The following is a 16,199-nucleotide window of genomic DNA, read 5'->3' as shown; positions in this document are numbered from 1 at the left end:
GTATGATACAGAAAGTGGGTCCTTATTTAATGTTAAAGCTTCTGTTTTTGTTTCCAGCAAGCCCTCTTGTCATTAGCAACAATCAGTGTAACTTGAATGCTAACTAATTTTATTAGTTCTGTTCAGCTGAACTGTTAAGCAAAGCTTGCTGTGGTAGTGGGAGACGCTTCTCCGCATCCATGAGACGCTTTTGTGAGTAGCATGCTGGGAGAAAGGATAAACTTGCATAAAATACCTGTTGTGAATGGTGAAGCCAACTAACTAGTAATCTGTTTTAGATGCATACTTTCAGATATACACTAAGTACATCATAATTAGTGGGCCTACATCTGCCACAGTTACTTCAGCACTCACAAATATATAATTTGTTTATGTAAACTAGAAGCAACCATGTGTGCAGTGGATCATTATCTGACAACATTTCTCAGAGTATGTGAAATATAGAACTGAAATTCTTTTAGAAATGCTTAACTGTAATGAAAGACTCAAATTGTCGCTCACAGTGGTACAGTATTGAGATGCTTCTCTGGTTTGTTTTTATATAATCTCTAAATCATTCCAAGGGAATTTTGTAAAGGGGCACTTGACAGCAGTGAAGCAAGTAGGATTTTGTTATGGGTGGGTGGAACCTGTGACCTTCAGTAATGGATAATAATTCAGCAAATAGTTTACTGTTCATTACACTTCAGCTGTGGTGTTCCTTAACCCAGAGAGAAAGTGGTGGTGTTTTTAAAATGATAGGCAGAAGTAAACAGTCAGAATTCACAGCTTTTTTGATGTTTTCCAGCTCTCTCACTGTCTCATTTTCCCTTTATGGAAAGACTTTGTTGACATAAATGGCTTTTGCTTTTTTTTTTTTACCACGTATATTTTTCTTATATGGTGCCTTGCCTCCCTGGAATTAATAAAATCATTCTGAATGTAGGAAACTTTACAACTCTCTTCCTATTTTGTGCTGTTGGATGACATGAGATGTGGGATGGAGAGTCTGTGGATTTCCAGAGATGTCCCTGGAATCGTACAGCTGGTATATACCAAAGTATATTGCAGTACAGAATTGATTGGCTCTGTCTTGATTGCGTCCTCCACGTTGCACCCTCAAAAAACCATTGAAACAGTAATAGAATCTGTCCCTCTCTTAACATATGAATACAAGTGGAGGCTTTTATGGGGAATTATATAAATACCCTTGTATCATGAATCCCATCTAAGTACCACAAGTCACGCTATTCACAGTTGGACAAGATACATTTTAGAGCAGTGGTTAGAAAAGTGAATCATGAAGTTTCACTGCAGAGCCTTTGCTTCTTCCTGGCAAGAAGAGGCCTGTTCTTTATTTCACTTCATTTTGTTCAGGTTTTAGCTTGACTGGAGGGGGCATTGCTGCTTACTTGCTGCTTACTTGCTGTGCAGAATATAATTTGTGGATCCTGTTTAGATATAAATCCTGAGACGTGCAGTATAGGACTTAATTTATGAAACAGGAATGCAAAGTGAAAAAGAAGAATAGAGAATTCTTGTCCTTTTCTGCACATTGAAGTTCTGCCTCATGTGTGGATACAGGGGAAAAAGGCTGGCATCAGGAGTATTTATAAACACTCCCTAAGCCTTAGTTTAAGTAAAAAAAATCTATCTTAATTTGAAACAATATGTGGAATAAGATAGAGAGAATGAGAGTTTCTGAATGGTTTTTAGGTTGAGAAGCTCCTCAAAATTCTGCTGCCACCTTGACTTTGCAAGTAGGGCAAATAAAAAACCAGACATGTTAGAAAAAAGCAAAATCATTGGTAAGCTGTTTTTATACATTTTTCTTTATAGACTTGGTGTCCTAAATTGTATTAGTTGAGCAAATTCAGCAGGTTTTGAGTTTTTGGGGGGATTTTTTTAGAATCATTTCTTTGTCTCTACAAGATCAGTAGAAAGTTGTGATTTTATTGTCTGTTATAAAAACACAGTCAACACATAACAGCACTCCATTCAACTATTTGTAATGCATTTAAGTTTTAGCACTTGTGGTCCAGGTTTTGGACTGCTGATGGTTACGTTTCAGAAGACAATTTAATTTTTTTTAAAAGCGAAGGTTTCAGAGTCAATCTTATTTTTGTCACTACAAGAAAAGGTAAACCATTAGTTGCTAGTATTTGAAATTAGTGTACTTCTCTTCCCTCTAAACATTCTTCAGCTCACTCAGCGTAATGTGTGCCAAACTACCTGTTCTTTGGTGAGTGGCCTGAACAACTTGTTTTGATTGTTTCAGATCTCCATGCAGATCTGGCATTGTTACCAGGGTGCTGAATTTAATTTCATTTAATTAAAACACTCCTTCTATTACCTCAGATGCCTTGTTCTTTTGTCCATGGCTGTTCTAGAAACAACCTCCCTGTTGTGATCAGTGATTTATGGTTTTGCAGTGTGTGATTTCTGGTGTTCTTAAACCTCTCCCGTAAATTATCTAAATTTATAGAAAAGAAGAATTATTTATTCAGTGCTTTACTAAGATTATCATTAAAAGGACCAAAAGCAGATGAAAGCAGTCAGAGCACAATGATGCCTGTCCAAAATAGTGTTCTATTACTTGATAAAATAAAAAACCCTCAAAAACTTTACATGCACTTAGTAATCCTGAGAGTGCTTGTGAGATCAAGCGCAGCTTTGCTTTAAGAATAACTTCTTACTGTTGGATCTAAAGCTTGTGTGGATTTTTGCTGCTGTTTTTTCTCTCTGTTTCTAGGCACAGCAGGGGAAAAGTGGAAATAGGTAGTGTTATTTGATTTTATTTTATTCTGATTTTGAGAAATTTATTTTCTGATGCGGTATTCAAGCAATACTTAATGAATAAAATCTGTGAAAATCACTACTATTGGATAGTACTGATCTGCCCCTCGAAAACCTGTAATTCTCAATTTGCTGTTAACAGATCCACATCAGCAGCAATTAATTCTTCATGACCTCATCAATGATGTGTCTTTAATATATTGCCAAATGACTTTTATTGTCCAGCACACTAAGGAGGGACAAAATCAATTTTGCCCTCGCCCGTCAGTTGACATCATTCATTCATTCCTATAGTCTGTGTTTTAAAGTCCATTTAGTTTTCACAGGAAAATTAAATAAGATGATCATCCTTTCTCTCGTCAGCTATGTAGTCCATTTCATATTCAAGCACTAGAAATAGATGTGTTTTAAAGTTGTGTTGGTTCAAAGCATATGGCATTTAATTTGCAAATAGGTAATGTTTTTCATAATCCTGAAACATGAAACTGTGGGTAATAATAGCAGCAGAATTAAGAGGCTGAGATTTTTGTCTGCGGGTGTTTTAAGTAATTGTGGTGGCATTTTTTCATTTTGTAATGTGTGTTTTTAGGAGTGAAGGAAGTTGAATTTTTGTGACTGTGCCTTCATTTCTAATCTCTTTGTGAATGAAAAGCTATATACAGGCACAAATCCAGCAGCTTAATTCTCCGTCTGATTAGAGCAATGTTACCAACCTGATAGGTTGAAAACAGCCATGATCCATGCAGTGGCGTAGCCTCCTGGGAGGCAGAGTAATAACAATCAAATGAAGACATATTAAAATGTAATATTACTTCCTATCCATGGGGACTGTATAAGAATCATAGCCAGGAACTATTCTTGTCAGCTGACTCTGCTATGCTCACTGAATCCCTGCCTCTGCATTTATGACTAATGCACTTTGTACAATAAACAGCACTTGTGGAGTTTTAAAAGCAAATAAATGTAAAACATTATACATTGATTTACATGAGTTCCAGGCTTTTTTGTTTGTTTGTTTCTTTGTTTGTTTCATTGGGGGTTTTGTTTGTTTTTATACAATTCATGTATTTCAAAGAAGGGGAGGCAGATCTGAATGAGGTTCTTTGGTCTGAATAATTTAATTTCTCCCTTGTGTACGGAGGAGGATATGTTAAAGCAGTATGTTACCAACCTGAAAATGTATACTAGCTTCTCTAAAGTAAGTATGTATTAGCAAGACTCTTAACCATAATTTCATAACAGTGTTTTCTGAATGTTGAAAAGCTAAACTTGCATTCCTTGTAAAATGGCAGCTGCTGTTGTATTCAAGGAATGCAGACAGTGTCTGATAAACTACTGTAAAATGGCCCAGAAGTGTGCAATTTTGTTAGAAAGTCTTAAAATTAGTAGAGATTTTAGCACAATTATGTGTTTATTTTTAGGTGTGGACAAACTGTTGAATAATTTCATGTGGTTTTGACTGTAGTTATTAGTTTTGCAGTTGACACCAGTGGGGCAGGACAGGTCTCAGAAAATCAGACATATTTAACCACCAAAAGATTTAAAAATATTTTGCTACCTGTTTAGCAACATTTTACTTACTTCTAGATTACTATGTGTTGCTGTATTAATACAAAGTGAAGTGTGGGATCCTGAGAACATACTAATACTAATGAGAAACTTAATATTAATAATTATATTTATTAATGTTAATATTTAAGTATTTAGTCTTCTTAGCAGAGGGCTTTGTATGGTAGCTCGTGTCAGTAATTGACTTTAAAATATATCCGTATTTAGACCTTTATGTAAAAAAACTTGTTCTTTTTTATATATATGTATATAAGAATAAATTGGATGGAAGGTTTAAAATCTGATTATATAAACACACTGGAAAGTAACATTTCCATTTTGGACACCAGAAACTTGTGTTATGTTTTTGTTTAAATCCAAAACTCCTATCAGGGGCACTTTTTTTTTTTTTTTTTTCTTTTTTTAATATCCTCTCAGTGTGAGCAGAGCTGCAGGTGCTGGGTCACTTTCCCGCAGAGGTGTGAGTGCAGTGGAGGAGCTAACATGACAGTCTGTGGGTGTAATTTTCATTTGAAGATCAATATAGAAAGGCCGCAGCAAGTGTTTGAGGAATAGTTTGTACTCACTCCCTTGTTTGACTTCTGCACACTGCACTGTCAAGGGGCATTAGCAGTATGAAACTGTGTTTTCTCTGCTGTCCCAGGTTACTTCTTTTTCTCCATGCAGCTTTTCAAAGCTTAAAACGATGTGTTTAAAGCTATCCACTTTCTTCCTGGTACACTAGGGATACGCAAGGTTGCATTTTGAAAGTCTTAATGAATTTTGAAAAATAATTTCCTCTGGTGGCCTTGGGTAATTGTCAGTTTAATTACAGGAGAAGCTGAGAAGGAAACTTTGCTTTGTCACTGAAATGCTCCTCTTTGAAAATTCCCTATTCCTCAGGACGTAGCAGTCTGTACTCTGAGCCACTACGTAGGCTTTCCTAAAATCCCTTGAAGAACTGTGGAAAAAGTGAATACTTCTGCAAATTCATTCATCTGACATCAAAGCTATGAAAGCATTCTTTTAGCAAGCAAGTGAGGCAGATTGCGCTGGCATAGGCACACAACCAGACTCATTGTACGTCTGGGTCTTCTCATTTGGAGACAGTATTTGAAGTAATTTTGCATTCTTTTTTGCCATCTTACTTTCTGAGGTCAGACTGCATCCTCTGCATCCTATTGAGGTCTCCTACTCTGTGGGTTAAGTGGATAGGCCTTTAAAGAATAAAAAGGCATTGATGTTCAGAAGAAGCTGCTTTCTATTCAATTAAAATCAAGTAGAAGGTGTTTAAGGAGATGTGATTCCCTTCAGCTCGATTTAAAAAAGAATCAAATAACAAAAAACCACAAGAGAAAGTCAGTGGTTTTTATTTGTACATTCAGTTGGTGCTCAGCTTTGGTATTTCTATTTACTGCTTTTTTTCTCTGTGTCCTTGTGCTGGTACATTGGCAAATAGATCATAAAAAACACTTTCAGCAAAGACACATTTGATTTATGTCCAGGATGGGTTCTTGGTATTGATTTTTTTTTCCCCTCTGGAAAAAAAACAAAAGAAAACAAAACTATATGTCTCCATTATTTTCCGAGCCTGGCAATGCAGTGGCACATTTCAGATCAGCTTTTATCTCAAATTACTCAACGTGCTCTTTGTATTTTGAAAGGTCTTTTTGCCATACAGCTATTGTCATGTTTTTACAGGGGGGAGGGAACAAGAGGAGGAACTGGGAGTGACAACGTATGAGGAGAAGGGAATTTTAGGAAAAGAAAGCACAGTTTGGGAAGTTTGTATGGTGGCTGTAATTCGAGTTGGTCACAAAAGAGTCAGAAGTGGAACAAAAACAAGAAGCAGATCAAAGGCTAGGAAGCAGGGTTCAGCGGTATGGGGTTTATATCTTTACAGCTAGAGAGAAGATTAGAGCAAGAAAAATACTGCCATGGGGGTAGGAAGACATTGTGAAGGAAAAAGGAAATATACATAGACTGCATTTGAAAGAAAATCCCCAAGGAAGGTGAAAGAGAAGGAGCAAGAATTAAAAACAAAGACCTGAAGAGCATAAAGCCTACAAACTGAAAGGAGAGGGGCAGAGGGAGGCATGTGCTGCTTAAGCAGCTCACCGCTGCCGCGGCAAGCAGTGAGCTCCCTTACATCCCATTTTCCATTTGTTTTCTCCAGTTGGTGGCCCAGTGCTGGTGCCTGTGCATGCACCCACTCATAAGTCTGTTTTGGTCCTTGGATAAACGGCTCCAAGAAATGACAGTGAAATTTCCATCCCCAGGACAGCCAGGGTAGGAAAACCCCCAGTGCATGCCTTGCACAGTGAATCCGGAGCCTGCCACTGGCAGTTGTGCCCTGCTCGTGGTGGCCAGTAGCCAGTGCAGTGCAGTGGCCGCAATGCCTGCTGCCAAGGAGCCGCCAAATAATTTTCCAGCAGCTGTTTTGCAACCAACAGCTGGCTGTGGCAGCAGCGGCGCACCCATACACCGTGATTCAGTGTTGTGGATTCTCCCAGGGAGTGGTGCTTTGCACTCACATCGCATGGCAGTGTCAGCCGGCGCCTGGATCGCGTGGCTCCAGCTGGCACCTAGATAAGCAAGAACAATATCAGCACAGGGGAAAGCACCCTGTTGTTTGTATGAGCTAAAAGGTTTCCGTGAGAATAGAGCGTATTCCCCTTTGCCACCCACCCCTGCAGAGGCTCCTCAACGCTGAGAAAAGTGAGATTGTACTTTAAAATATTAAATGGTTTTCCAATCAGTTCAGAATCTTAGCTTTCACCTGGGTCTTTTGTATGCGTTCACTTCTTCCAGCAGGAGATTTGTAATAGAGGAAGCAGGTGTAACATGGTGATTATAAAGATATTGTTGGGAGGGGAAAAAAAAAGGGTGATTTTTCAGTGCTTTTCTCCTCTGAGCCTGCCAGAGCTTCCTTTTCAGCTAACTCCATCACCTTTTTAGCAAGATGGTGTGTTTTTGTCCAAGTAAGTCAGTCAGTCAATTGTGCATAGGAAAATAAAAGGTTGCTGGGTAAATTTGAAACCTTGATAACACATTCCTCCATTTGTATATATTGTACAGTTTACCAGTGTATTCTTTCCTTTGGCTTTCAACATTTCACAACTTTCCATAGGTCAGCCTGAGCAACAAGAACAGGTTCTGGTAGATTGAAAGATCTCTGCTTTCAGACACTCATGTTCACATCACTTTGCCTGTTGATTTCCTGATTTTTATTTATTTTTATTTTTATTTATTTTTCTTTTATTTTTAATCAGCAACATCAAATGGGTCTTTGGAGGGCCTGGATAACCAGGAGGGAGGGGTGTGCCAGACAAAAACCATGAAGATCCTCATGAAAGTTGGACAAGGTAAAGACCATCTGCTGTTTCATGAAATCACTTTGATCGGTCTCAATGTCTTTTTTAGTTTTCAGGCTTCTTTTAGCAGTGTAGAGCAGAGAGCCAGTCGAGTCTAGTGTGGTCATTCCTCCCTTACAGTCTGAAAGCAAAGCCTATTTTCTCTTCCTCAGCTACTGACAGATTTCTACAGAAGGAGGGTTAGCATAATAAGATCTCTTCATTGGAGAGATCCCTAGAAGGAAAGGTCACCTGGGAGTAGTGTGTTTCAGTCATTTTTATTTTTATTTTAAAAACAAAAGCCACAACTCTGCTGCTCAAAATTATTTAAAATACATGAAAAGAGGGAAGCTAATATTTCTATAGTTTGCTTGTTATGAATTCTGATTACAGAGAGGTTTTTGTTCATTGTCTCTTTTCACATATAGATAACCTATTGTGCAGGAAGAAAGAATTATTCTTCTAAGTAGAAGTTGGTTTAGTAGTCAATCAACTTCCTCAGTTAAACTGAAATGTCATCTGCAAAGCTTTTCTTGCCAGTTACAGGAGACCCTATAGTTTCTGCAGATGGCCTCACAATTTAAACCTGAAATAACTAATATAACCATTTTGCTTTAAAAGGAAAATTACGTTCTTGTATCTCCCAGTCCTTTGCATAAAGGTTCTTCTGTTAAACCATTTGTTTCTCACGAGGTGCCTAGAGCCAGCTTGTAAGGCTCCGTACCGTCAAGTGCCAAAGCTGCATGAGTCGTCTTTCTCTCCCCCAGATCCCAACTCGGCAGGGCAGCCCCGGCACACGGATCCCACCAAGCGCCCCGAGCAGGAAGCTGGCACCAATGGGAAGAGTTCCACCACCAGCCCCTTTGTGAAGGACCACTCAGGTAGGTGTGGTGGGACTTTGCCCTGGAACGTCTTCTCCTCCTTTATCCCCAAATGTGTTTTATTTTACCATTTAAGCGCCAGAAAAGCAAATGTTTTCATGGTGAGATGAAGCGAAAGCTTGTTCTGTTTGCTCCGGTGGGTAGTGTCTTGGAGCTGCACGTTTTGGCAACAGCTGCTCTCTCTCCCCTCTTCTACTCTGCTGTAGAAGTTAATTACGTCTTGTGATAATGTCACTCATTTACAGGAAAAATTTTGGATAGGACATTTGCTAAGCAGCTTAACAGTGGTCTGTGCTGCCTTACATTTAGTACTCTGGCAGATGAACAAGTCTTTGTCTTTCTCTTCCCGCATAAGACATTGTCAAGTGGTTCTCAACAGCCATTTATGAAGTTTATTTCAAGGCATCTATAATTAATGTCCTGATCTTTTAGCTGACCATATAAAGTCTAGACATGGATGGCTGGTCTTTTACCAAATGTAAAGATTTTTTTTTTTTTAATAATTATCTTAGCAAAATAAATAGATGATTCCAAACACATATCTTCAGGATGCATTTCACTCATAGGGTGAACAAGAAAAAACCTAACTCTTAAGACTCAAGCTGTCCAGAAGAAAATTCAGTAATTAGTAATGCTACAAAGCAAAACTTCTCTGACAGGTGATTCTGGGTTTCCCAAAAAAGGCCACAAGCTTTCCTTGCCAGCTCTGTCATTAGTTACTGGGCTAATGAATCTTTGATACAGTAAGTGGCTTCAGCTGATCCCTGCAGAGGCTTTGGAAGGAAGAGTTAACAATTATGTGAATGTAGCATCTATATCATTTTTTCATTGTGAGTGAGCATCAAGGGAGGAAAATAGGTCCAAACTTGAAATGAAAACGTGCCAAGTGAGCATTCACGTAATTTTTGTGACAAGTATCATATGATGGTGTGATGGGCAGCAAATACTGAATAGGCTGTTCAGCACATGAGCTTTTCCTGACTACCAAATTCATGATGTTGTTTTCTTTTAAGTAACTGTAAGTTAATACTAACAGGCATGCTGTAGACATTTTGCCTGTCTCCCACGCTGCCTCAAGCTCCTTAGTTTCATTTCCAAGCAAGAGGAGTCCATGTAAAGAGGCACTAAGGATGGTTTAACTTAAATCAGTGTGCAAAAGATAAAAGAGCAGAGGGAACAGTGTGGCACTGAACAGTACCAGTTGTTCTGAGAATTGTCATTTCCCTGTGTTATTTTCCCTTCCAGTTCTATCCCACCCCTCCCTTGTGCCCGGGGCTGGCCGGCATCTGTTAAAAGATGCCGTGTGCATCAAAGGCTGCCTTGTCAGTGACAGTTCTCACCACTGATGGATGATGATGTATGAAACAGAGTGGTTTGGGAGCGACACAAAAGTGAGACCAACAGACACAAAGTCTTGTTCTATATTGATTGCTGACTTCGGCTGTTTGCATTTAGCTATCTAACAGGGTAATTGGTTTGTCAAAGTTTAGCTGTCAGTTAATTCTTCTGGTCTTGCTTACTCTACACGTTTTTAAGCAACATAAATGGGTCACAGGATGGCAATAACTTTTGTCTATTGTATTTCCGTTCTTTCCAGGATCTAGCACAGATGGCAGTAAGGCTGGGCATTCCAGTATACTGGGTTCAGAGGTGGCTTTATTTGCAGGGATTGCATCAGGGTGCATCATTTTCATCGTCATCATCATCACTTTGGTGGTTCTTTTGTTGAAGTACCGGAGAAGACACAGGAAGCATTCCCCGCAACACACGACAACTCTATCACTTAGTACATTAGCCACCCCAAAGCGCAGTGGCAACAACAATGGTTCTGAGCCCAGTGACATTATCATTCCTCTAAGGACTGCAGACAGTGTCTTTTGCCCCCACTATGAAAAGGTCAGCGGCGACTATGGACATCCGGTGTACATAGTTCAAGAGATGCCTCCTCAGAGTCCAGCAAACATTTATTACAAGGTCTGAGAAACACACAACCAGCTCTGTGGTACAGTTGAGTCATAGAGGAAACTCACTGGTCAAATGCTTTCTGTTGGGGTTTGTGATGACGCCTTGTGCACTAGCATTGACTTAAGCACAGGGGGGAGAAGGCACAGCTCTTTCTCCAGGAACCGACGCGAGCTGGACAGCTTACCTAGTCTGTAGAATTCCTATCTCGGTGAATAAGTATTCACTAAAAGCTGGAAGACTTTTATGTAGAAGATGCCCATTCTGATTGCTGTACTCTTGTTACATTCATCATCCTCAAAGCCATGTGCTGTGGGCGTTCAGGCATGTACAAAAGCCAAGGGAAGATGGAGCAATCCGTGGATGTTAATAGCTCTAGGCATCCTGGGAAGGTGCTCTAGGATATATCAAGCTTGAAATGCAATCTTCTGACTTTTGTGTGTCTCTCTCAGTGCGTACTGGATTTGTCACACAGACCTTGGTGTCTAAGTAAGACTCGTTAAAGTTCTCTTGCTTTTAGTCCGTCACTGTTCCATTTGTTTCTGTTATCCGGGGCTCTGCCATCCTTCACATAAGATTTCCTTTCACTCCACCTCCTGAATCACTAATGGAACATTAATGTTTGGAGATCCGCACTCCATCCATCTGCTACAGCAGCCTCACTCGAATGGGTAATGCATTTATAAAAATTGTGTTTGATAGTAAGGAGCCTTCCAGCCAAAAAGTTAGGCTGTCAACAAAGTCAAGAGCAGGACTGGGTGGTGGAGGGAAGGGCTGATTGAAGTTTGCAATTGAATATTGCTGCCTCAAAAGTAGAAACTGGGAAGAAAAACAAATACATTTAGGTAGCACAGCACTTTGGTATGCTAAGTTTTAAGAGGCAAGTAGGAAACACAATAACATGCGCAGTGGTTTATGGCTGCATTTGAAGGAATTCATGGTTATCAAATACCAGTGTGCAGAAAAAAATAGTACCTTCAATACAGTAGAACAAAGGGGTATTGTTAGTAAGTGAACAAGCCTGGAGAAGACAAGACAATAGCAGGCCGCTGAGGATATATTAGGGCAGGGCTGTTGTGGTACTGGTAATAAAATACACAGCTTTGAAGCTGTAGCAAAAATGTAGTCTGCTTTGGGTGACTTTTAAGCAGACTCAGCTGCTATACTATCACATTATAATAAACACAGGGAAAGCATTTAAGAAAACAACAGAGAGCCAAGTGACCAAGATGATTATAAGCCAGTGGGTCAAATGAGCTATAATTCTATCACTGGTAAAGTTGTGGAAAAAAGCCCAAAAAACAACAAACCACAAAACCTTGCTTTAAAAGTAAGGCAGAATCTCTTTGTGACTGACCCTTTTGGCACTTTGGCTTATTGTAGTGCTGTCCCTGCACAGTGAGTGTAGGTACTGACTGACACAGCCGTTCATTGGTGCTCTGTTGCAAAGTTAAAGCACATATGGCAAACCTCTGGCAGTCCGTAAGAGTAAAATAAATTATGACACTGAGATGGAGAAGCAAAATATGTCTTATTTATAATAGGTGTATAGAACACAAGGGATATAAAATGAGAGTTTTTCTTTTGTTCATTCTTTCTTACTTTTGATTTGGTTTTTTTTTTTACTAATATATATTTTGAGATTGCACAGAATCTACACCAGAAGATGTGAAATTCATTTGCGGCAATTACATAGTCTTAACTTGTCATCATTTTACATATATATATATGTGTGTGTGTGTGTCTATGTATATACACGCATACATAAGTCTATATATGCATACCTATGCATATATATGTATGCATATGTGCACATTTTTTTTTTAAATAAACTACTTCTGGAAAAAAAAAAATCAGCCATCCAAAACCACCAGTGGGAGCATAGTTTAAAAAAAGAAAAATTCCAAAGCATCTTGTAAGAGAAAAGTAGAAAATACAAGGTCCAAAAAATCAGGAATTCAGTGTTACTGCATCACATATTTAACAGCAACAAGATGTGCCGGCATTTATTTTCTGTGTTGTGTTTTCCCTTGCCTTACAGGCTGATGTGTTCTGTAGATTTTGTTGAGATTTGTAGAGGGGGGTTTCAGGTTAAAGTTTTCTCTCTAGCGTGGCTATTCCCCTAAAGCTCCCACCCTGGGGAGGAAATAAAAAAACTCTACTTTTATATGTGCTATGCAAATAGACATTTCTAACATAGTCATGTTACTATGGTAACACTTTGCTTTCTGATTTGGAAAGAAAATGTAGCAACAGCATTTTAGGGTTCTCAGACCTCCGGTGAGCACCTGCAAAAAAAAAAAAAAAAAAAAAAAAAAGAAAAAAAAAGAAAAGAGAAGAAAAAAAAAGAAAGAAAAGAAAAAAATCAGTCATAGAAATGATCACTCTCTTTGTTTTCTGAACCTGAAGATAACGTTGGGATGTTGGCCCAAAAGAGAGAAACGAAAAACAAAAAAATTCCAACCCATGGTTCTGTGGAAGGTTACCATGGTGACTAACTACAGTACATATGTAATTCTTTTCAACAACCCTTCTTTTCTATGAATCCATCCATACAAGGTTCTCTTGTAAGTCATTAAGATTTTATTTTGGGGGAGGGGGAGAAAGGGAAGGGATGGGCTTACTGAGCCTTATTTTTATTAAATCATATCTATGCTTCATCAGTTGGCTACATTCTAGTTACATACTAAACTGTGAAAAAAAAAATCAGACTAATTGCTCAAGAGCAACCTGCAACCAATTGAAAAAAAGAAAATGTACTGTGCGTCTGTTTTGTGTCTGGTGCAGAATTATGACAATCTACCAACTGTTCCTTTCTTTGACGTTGGTCCAGCTTTGAAAAGTTACTGTAAATGCCTTGCTTGTATGATCATCCCTAGTCACCCGAATTGGAATTTGCACCATCATGTCTAAGTGAAGATGCTGTAAATAGGTTCAGATTTACTGTATATGGATTTGGGGTGTTACAGTAGCCTTATTCACATTTTTAAATAATAAAAATACCCACATGAAAATAAGACAAAAAAGGCTTTTCTTAACCAGATTGTGTATATAGAGCAATGTTGGTTTTTTATAAAGTCTGAGCAAGATGTTTTGTATAAAATTTGAATTTTGCAATGTATTTAGCTACAGCTTGTTTAAAGGCAGTGTCATTCCCCTTTGCACTGTATTGAGGAAAAAATTATATAAAAGGTTGCCAAATTGCCGCATATTTGTGCTGAAATTGTGTACCATGAATATTTATTTAAGAATTTCTTTGTCCAGTTTGTAAGTAACACAGTATTATGCTTGAGTTATAAATAATTTCTTCTTTCTTTTTCTTTTTTTTTAATTTTATTTTTTGTTTTTGTTTGTTTGTTTCATTCTGTATTAAGACTAGCCGGTAATAAGTTTGAAATCTGCTTTAGTTCCACATTGCAATTAGTTCCCAGAAAATGAAAATTATGAAAATCACATTCCACGTCTGTTTCAAACTGAATTTGTTCTTAAAAAAATAAAATATTTTTTTCCTATGGAAACCTTGCCTTCTAAGTATTTTCTTCTTTAGTTTTGCAATTTTTTTCTTTATTAAAATATGAAAATAAATAAGGAAGTCACCAAACTGGTCTGCCTGCCTGCCTCCCTCCCTCCGATCTCTCCCTTCCTCCTCTCCCCCCTCTCTCCAACCTGACTGCTAGCGTTTTATAGGAAATCTCCTTAGAGTACACTGACTTCTGTTAACCTACTTCTTTCAGATTCTCTCTTCCATATATCAGCAGATTTTAGGAAACACCTGGGCATCTTACGTCCTTGGAAGTCAGTGAACTGCAATCAGATGCGGTAGCCAGGTTTCTTGGATTATCTTGGAGTTGAGAGTATAACCACAAAAATAATTCCCAGACATTATGGGGTAGACTTACTCTGTGAGCAGAATCAGAGAAAAAAATTATCTGAAGTCTTCTGGGCACTGTTGTTGTCACTGCTTCTCCTGAGGAGGGGAAGTGGTGAGCCTGGGATGACAGGGTTGAGCAAGAAGGGACAGGAGATGGAATACATTGGGAGGATGATGAAGGATTGCAAGTGCTGCAAAGCCAAGACATCTCTTCATGTTTCTTTTAGTGGGGCCCTGCATTGTCCTGTCCCTGCTTTACTGCATCTTAAGGGAGATGAGGGCCAACATGTGCAGGTAGCACAAGCCTTAATACAAGATCTGTGGTTCTGCTGCCCTGATTTTCACTAGGGTAACAAATACGTTTAATAAATTATACCTTAATTTTCTGACAAAGCCCAATCACCCTCCCTGAAAGTGAAGCACTTTTCAGTTTGTTAGCAGCACATATATGGTATGATCGTCCATGGAGCAACAGGTGGGAAGGTCTACAGAGGGCAAATATGCATTTGTCACTTTAACAACAGATGCCAGTTAGCCAGAGAAATTTCACTGAAGAAAGGCAGTTAGCTATTCGTGGTATGGGTCATGCAATTGCCATTTGTCAAATTATTTATTATTTTCTGAATAATCAGGGAAAAATGACTGTATGGTGAAGGCACTTAGCATGTTGCAATGGCACAAGTACTCTGAAATGGGATGTACAGAAACCCCTGGACTGGGAGATGGTTGGACTAGTATGACTTCTTGCAGATGGAGCTCATTTTAGAGATCTAGTTTACAGAATCTGTGCTGGAAGTTGACCTTAAAGGGAAAGTCACACAGTGGCACTTAGGTTCTTCTCCTGGTTCTAGTGCAGAGGACCTTGGGAAACTGTCTTGGTCCAGCAGAAGGCACAAGAGTGGAGCATGTGAGCATCCTCTGGCATCTCAGTAAATCTTGGGCCTAATCCTCTATTTATGTCTGTAAGTCACTTCAAAGGAGATGGCCTTGTGTTCTCTGAGCACACAGGTACTCGGCTGGATTGTGTTTTCACTCCCTGCTTCCTGCTTGCACACAGGGAATTTCGGTGATCTGATCTCGGTGGGTTTTCATGGGGGCTCCCACGTCGTTATCTTCTGTGAGATGCTCAGGTCTGGTCTGTGCCTTTCTGGCACAGCCATCTGTTAGAGCTGTGGCTCTAGCTTAGTTAAGGCCAAGGCTATTGTTTTTATTTTAATCCTTGGTAAATACTGGAAGATGTTGACAAACAAATATTTCAGTAGTGTCAAGTTTACATGGCATTTTCATTACTGTGCCTCTTTATTCAAGTATAATAAACATGTATTATTATATATATTTATAACTAGCATGTATACTGACACCCATGGGCACCTATTTTTGCCACTGTCTTAGCAATAAGGGAAAATCAGTGTTGCTATAAACTGTGTCTCCACTGGGAGGGAAAAATCGTTGCCAGTGTAATAACTATCTGTGTATTTATGCCTGGGGCCAAGGTTAACAGGAGTGCCTTGCACACATACCTTCCCAAACAGAACAGAACCTCCACTGAGCTGCTGAACTTATTTTAGTAAAAGATATGTGCCTTAGACACTCAGCATAAAGTCATTGACTTATAACCCATCTTTTATAACTTGCAGAGGAAAAAAAAATACTTTCATTTTGTCCTGCTGCTGACACCTCACTATTAATTATCAAACAAGCACAAAATCAGAATTTACTGCCTTTATTACAAAACCGGTTCTCTGGCAAGAGCTAGTCCAAGTCAATAGGCTCTACTAAGTGGAAAATAAAATTATAATTCACAGTAGT

The 16,199-nt window shown here is 38.9% G+C and overlaps 1 protein-coding gene across 1 annotated transcript in view; it reads left to right on the top strand.

Annotated features, from left to right (window-relative positions):
• EFNB2 (ephrin B2) overlaps window positions 1-14,037 on the top strand; it is a 45,696-nt gene extending 31,659 nt beyond the window's left edge. The window contains exons 3-5 of the mRNA XM_032100146.1: window positions 7,596-7,688; window positions 8,444-8,557; window positions 10,155-14,037. Coding sequence (XP_031956037.1) covers window positions 7,596-7,688; window positions 8,444-8,557; window positions 10,155-10,537 — 590 coding nt within the window. The 3' untranslated portion in view covers window positions 10,538-14,037. The remainder of the gene's footprint in view (window positions 1-7,595; window positions 7,689-8,443; window positions 8,558-10,154) is intronic.
• Window positions 14,038-16,199: the final 2,162 nt, after the last annotated feature.

Source organism: Corvus moneduloides, chromosome 2, assembly GCF_009650955.1.
Source record: "Corvus moneduloides isolate bCorMon1 chromosome 2, bCorMon1.pri, whole genome shotgun sequence".
NCBI lineage: Eukaryota > Metazoa > Chordata > Aves > Passeriformes > Corvidae > Corvus > Corvus moneduloides.
This window is presented reverse-complemented; position numbering and strand designations above follow the sequence as displayed.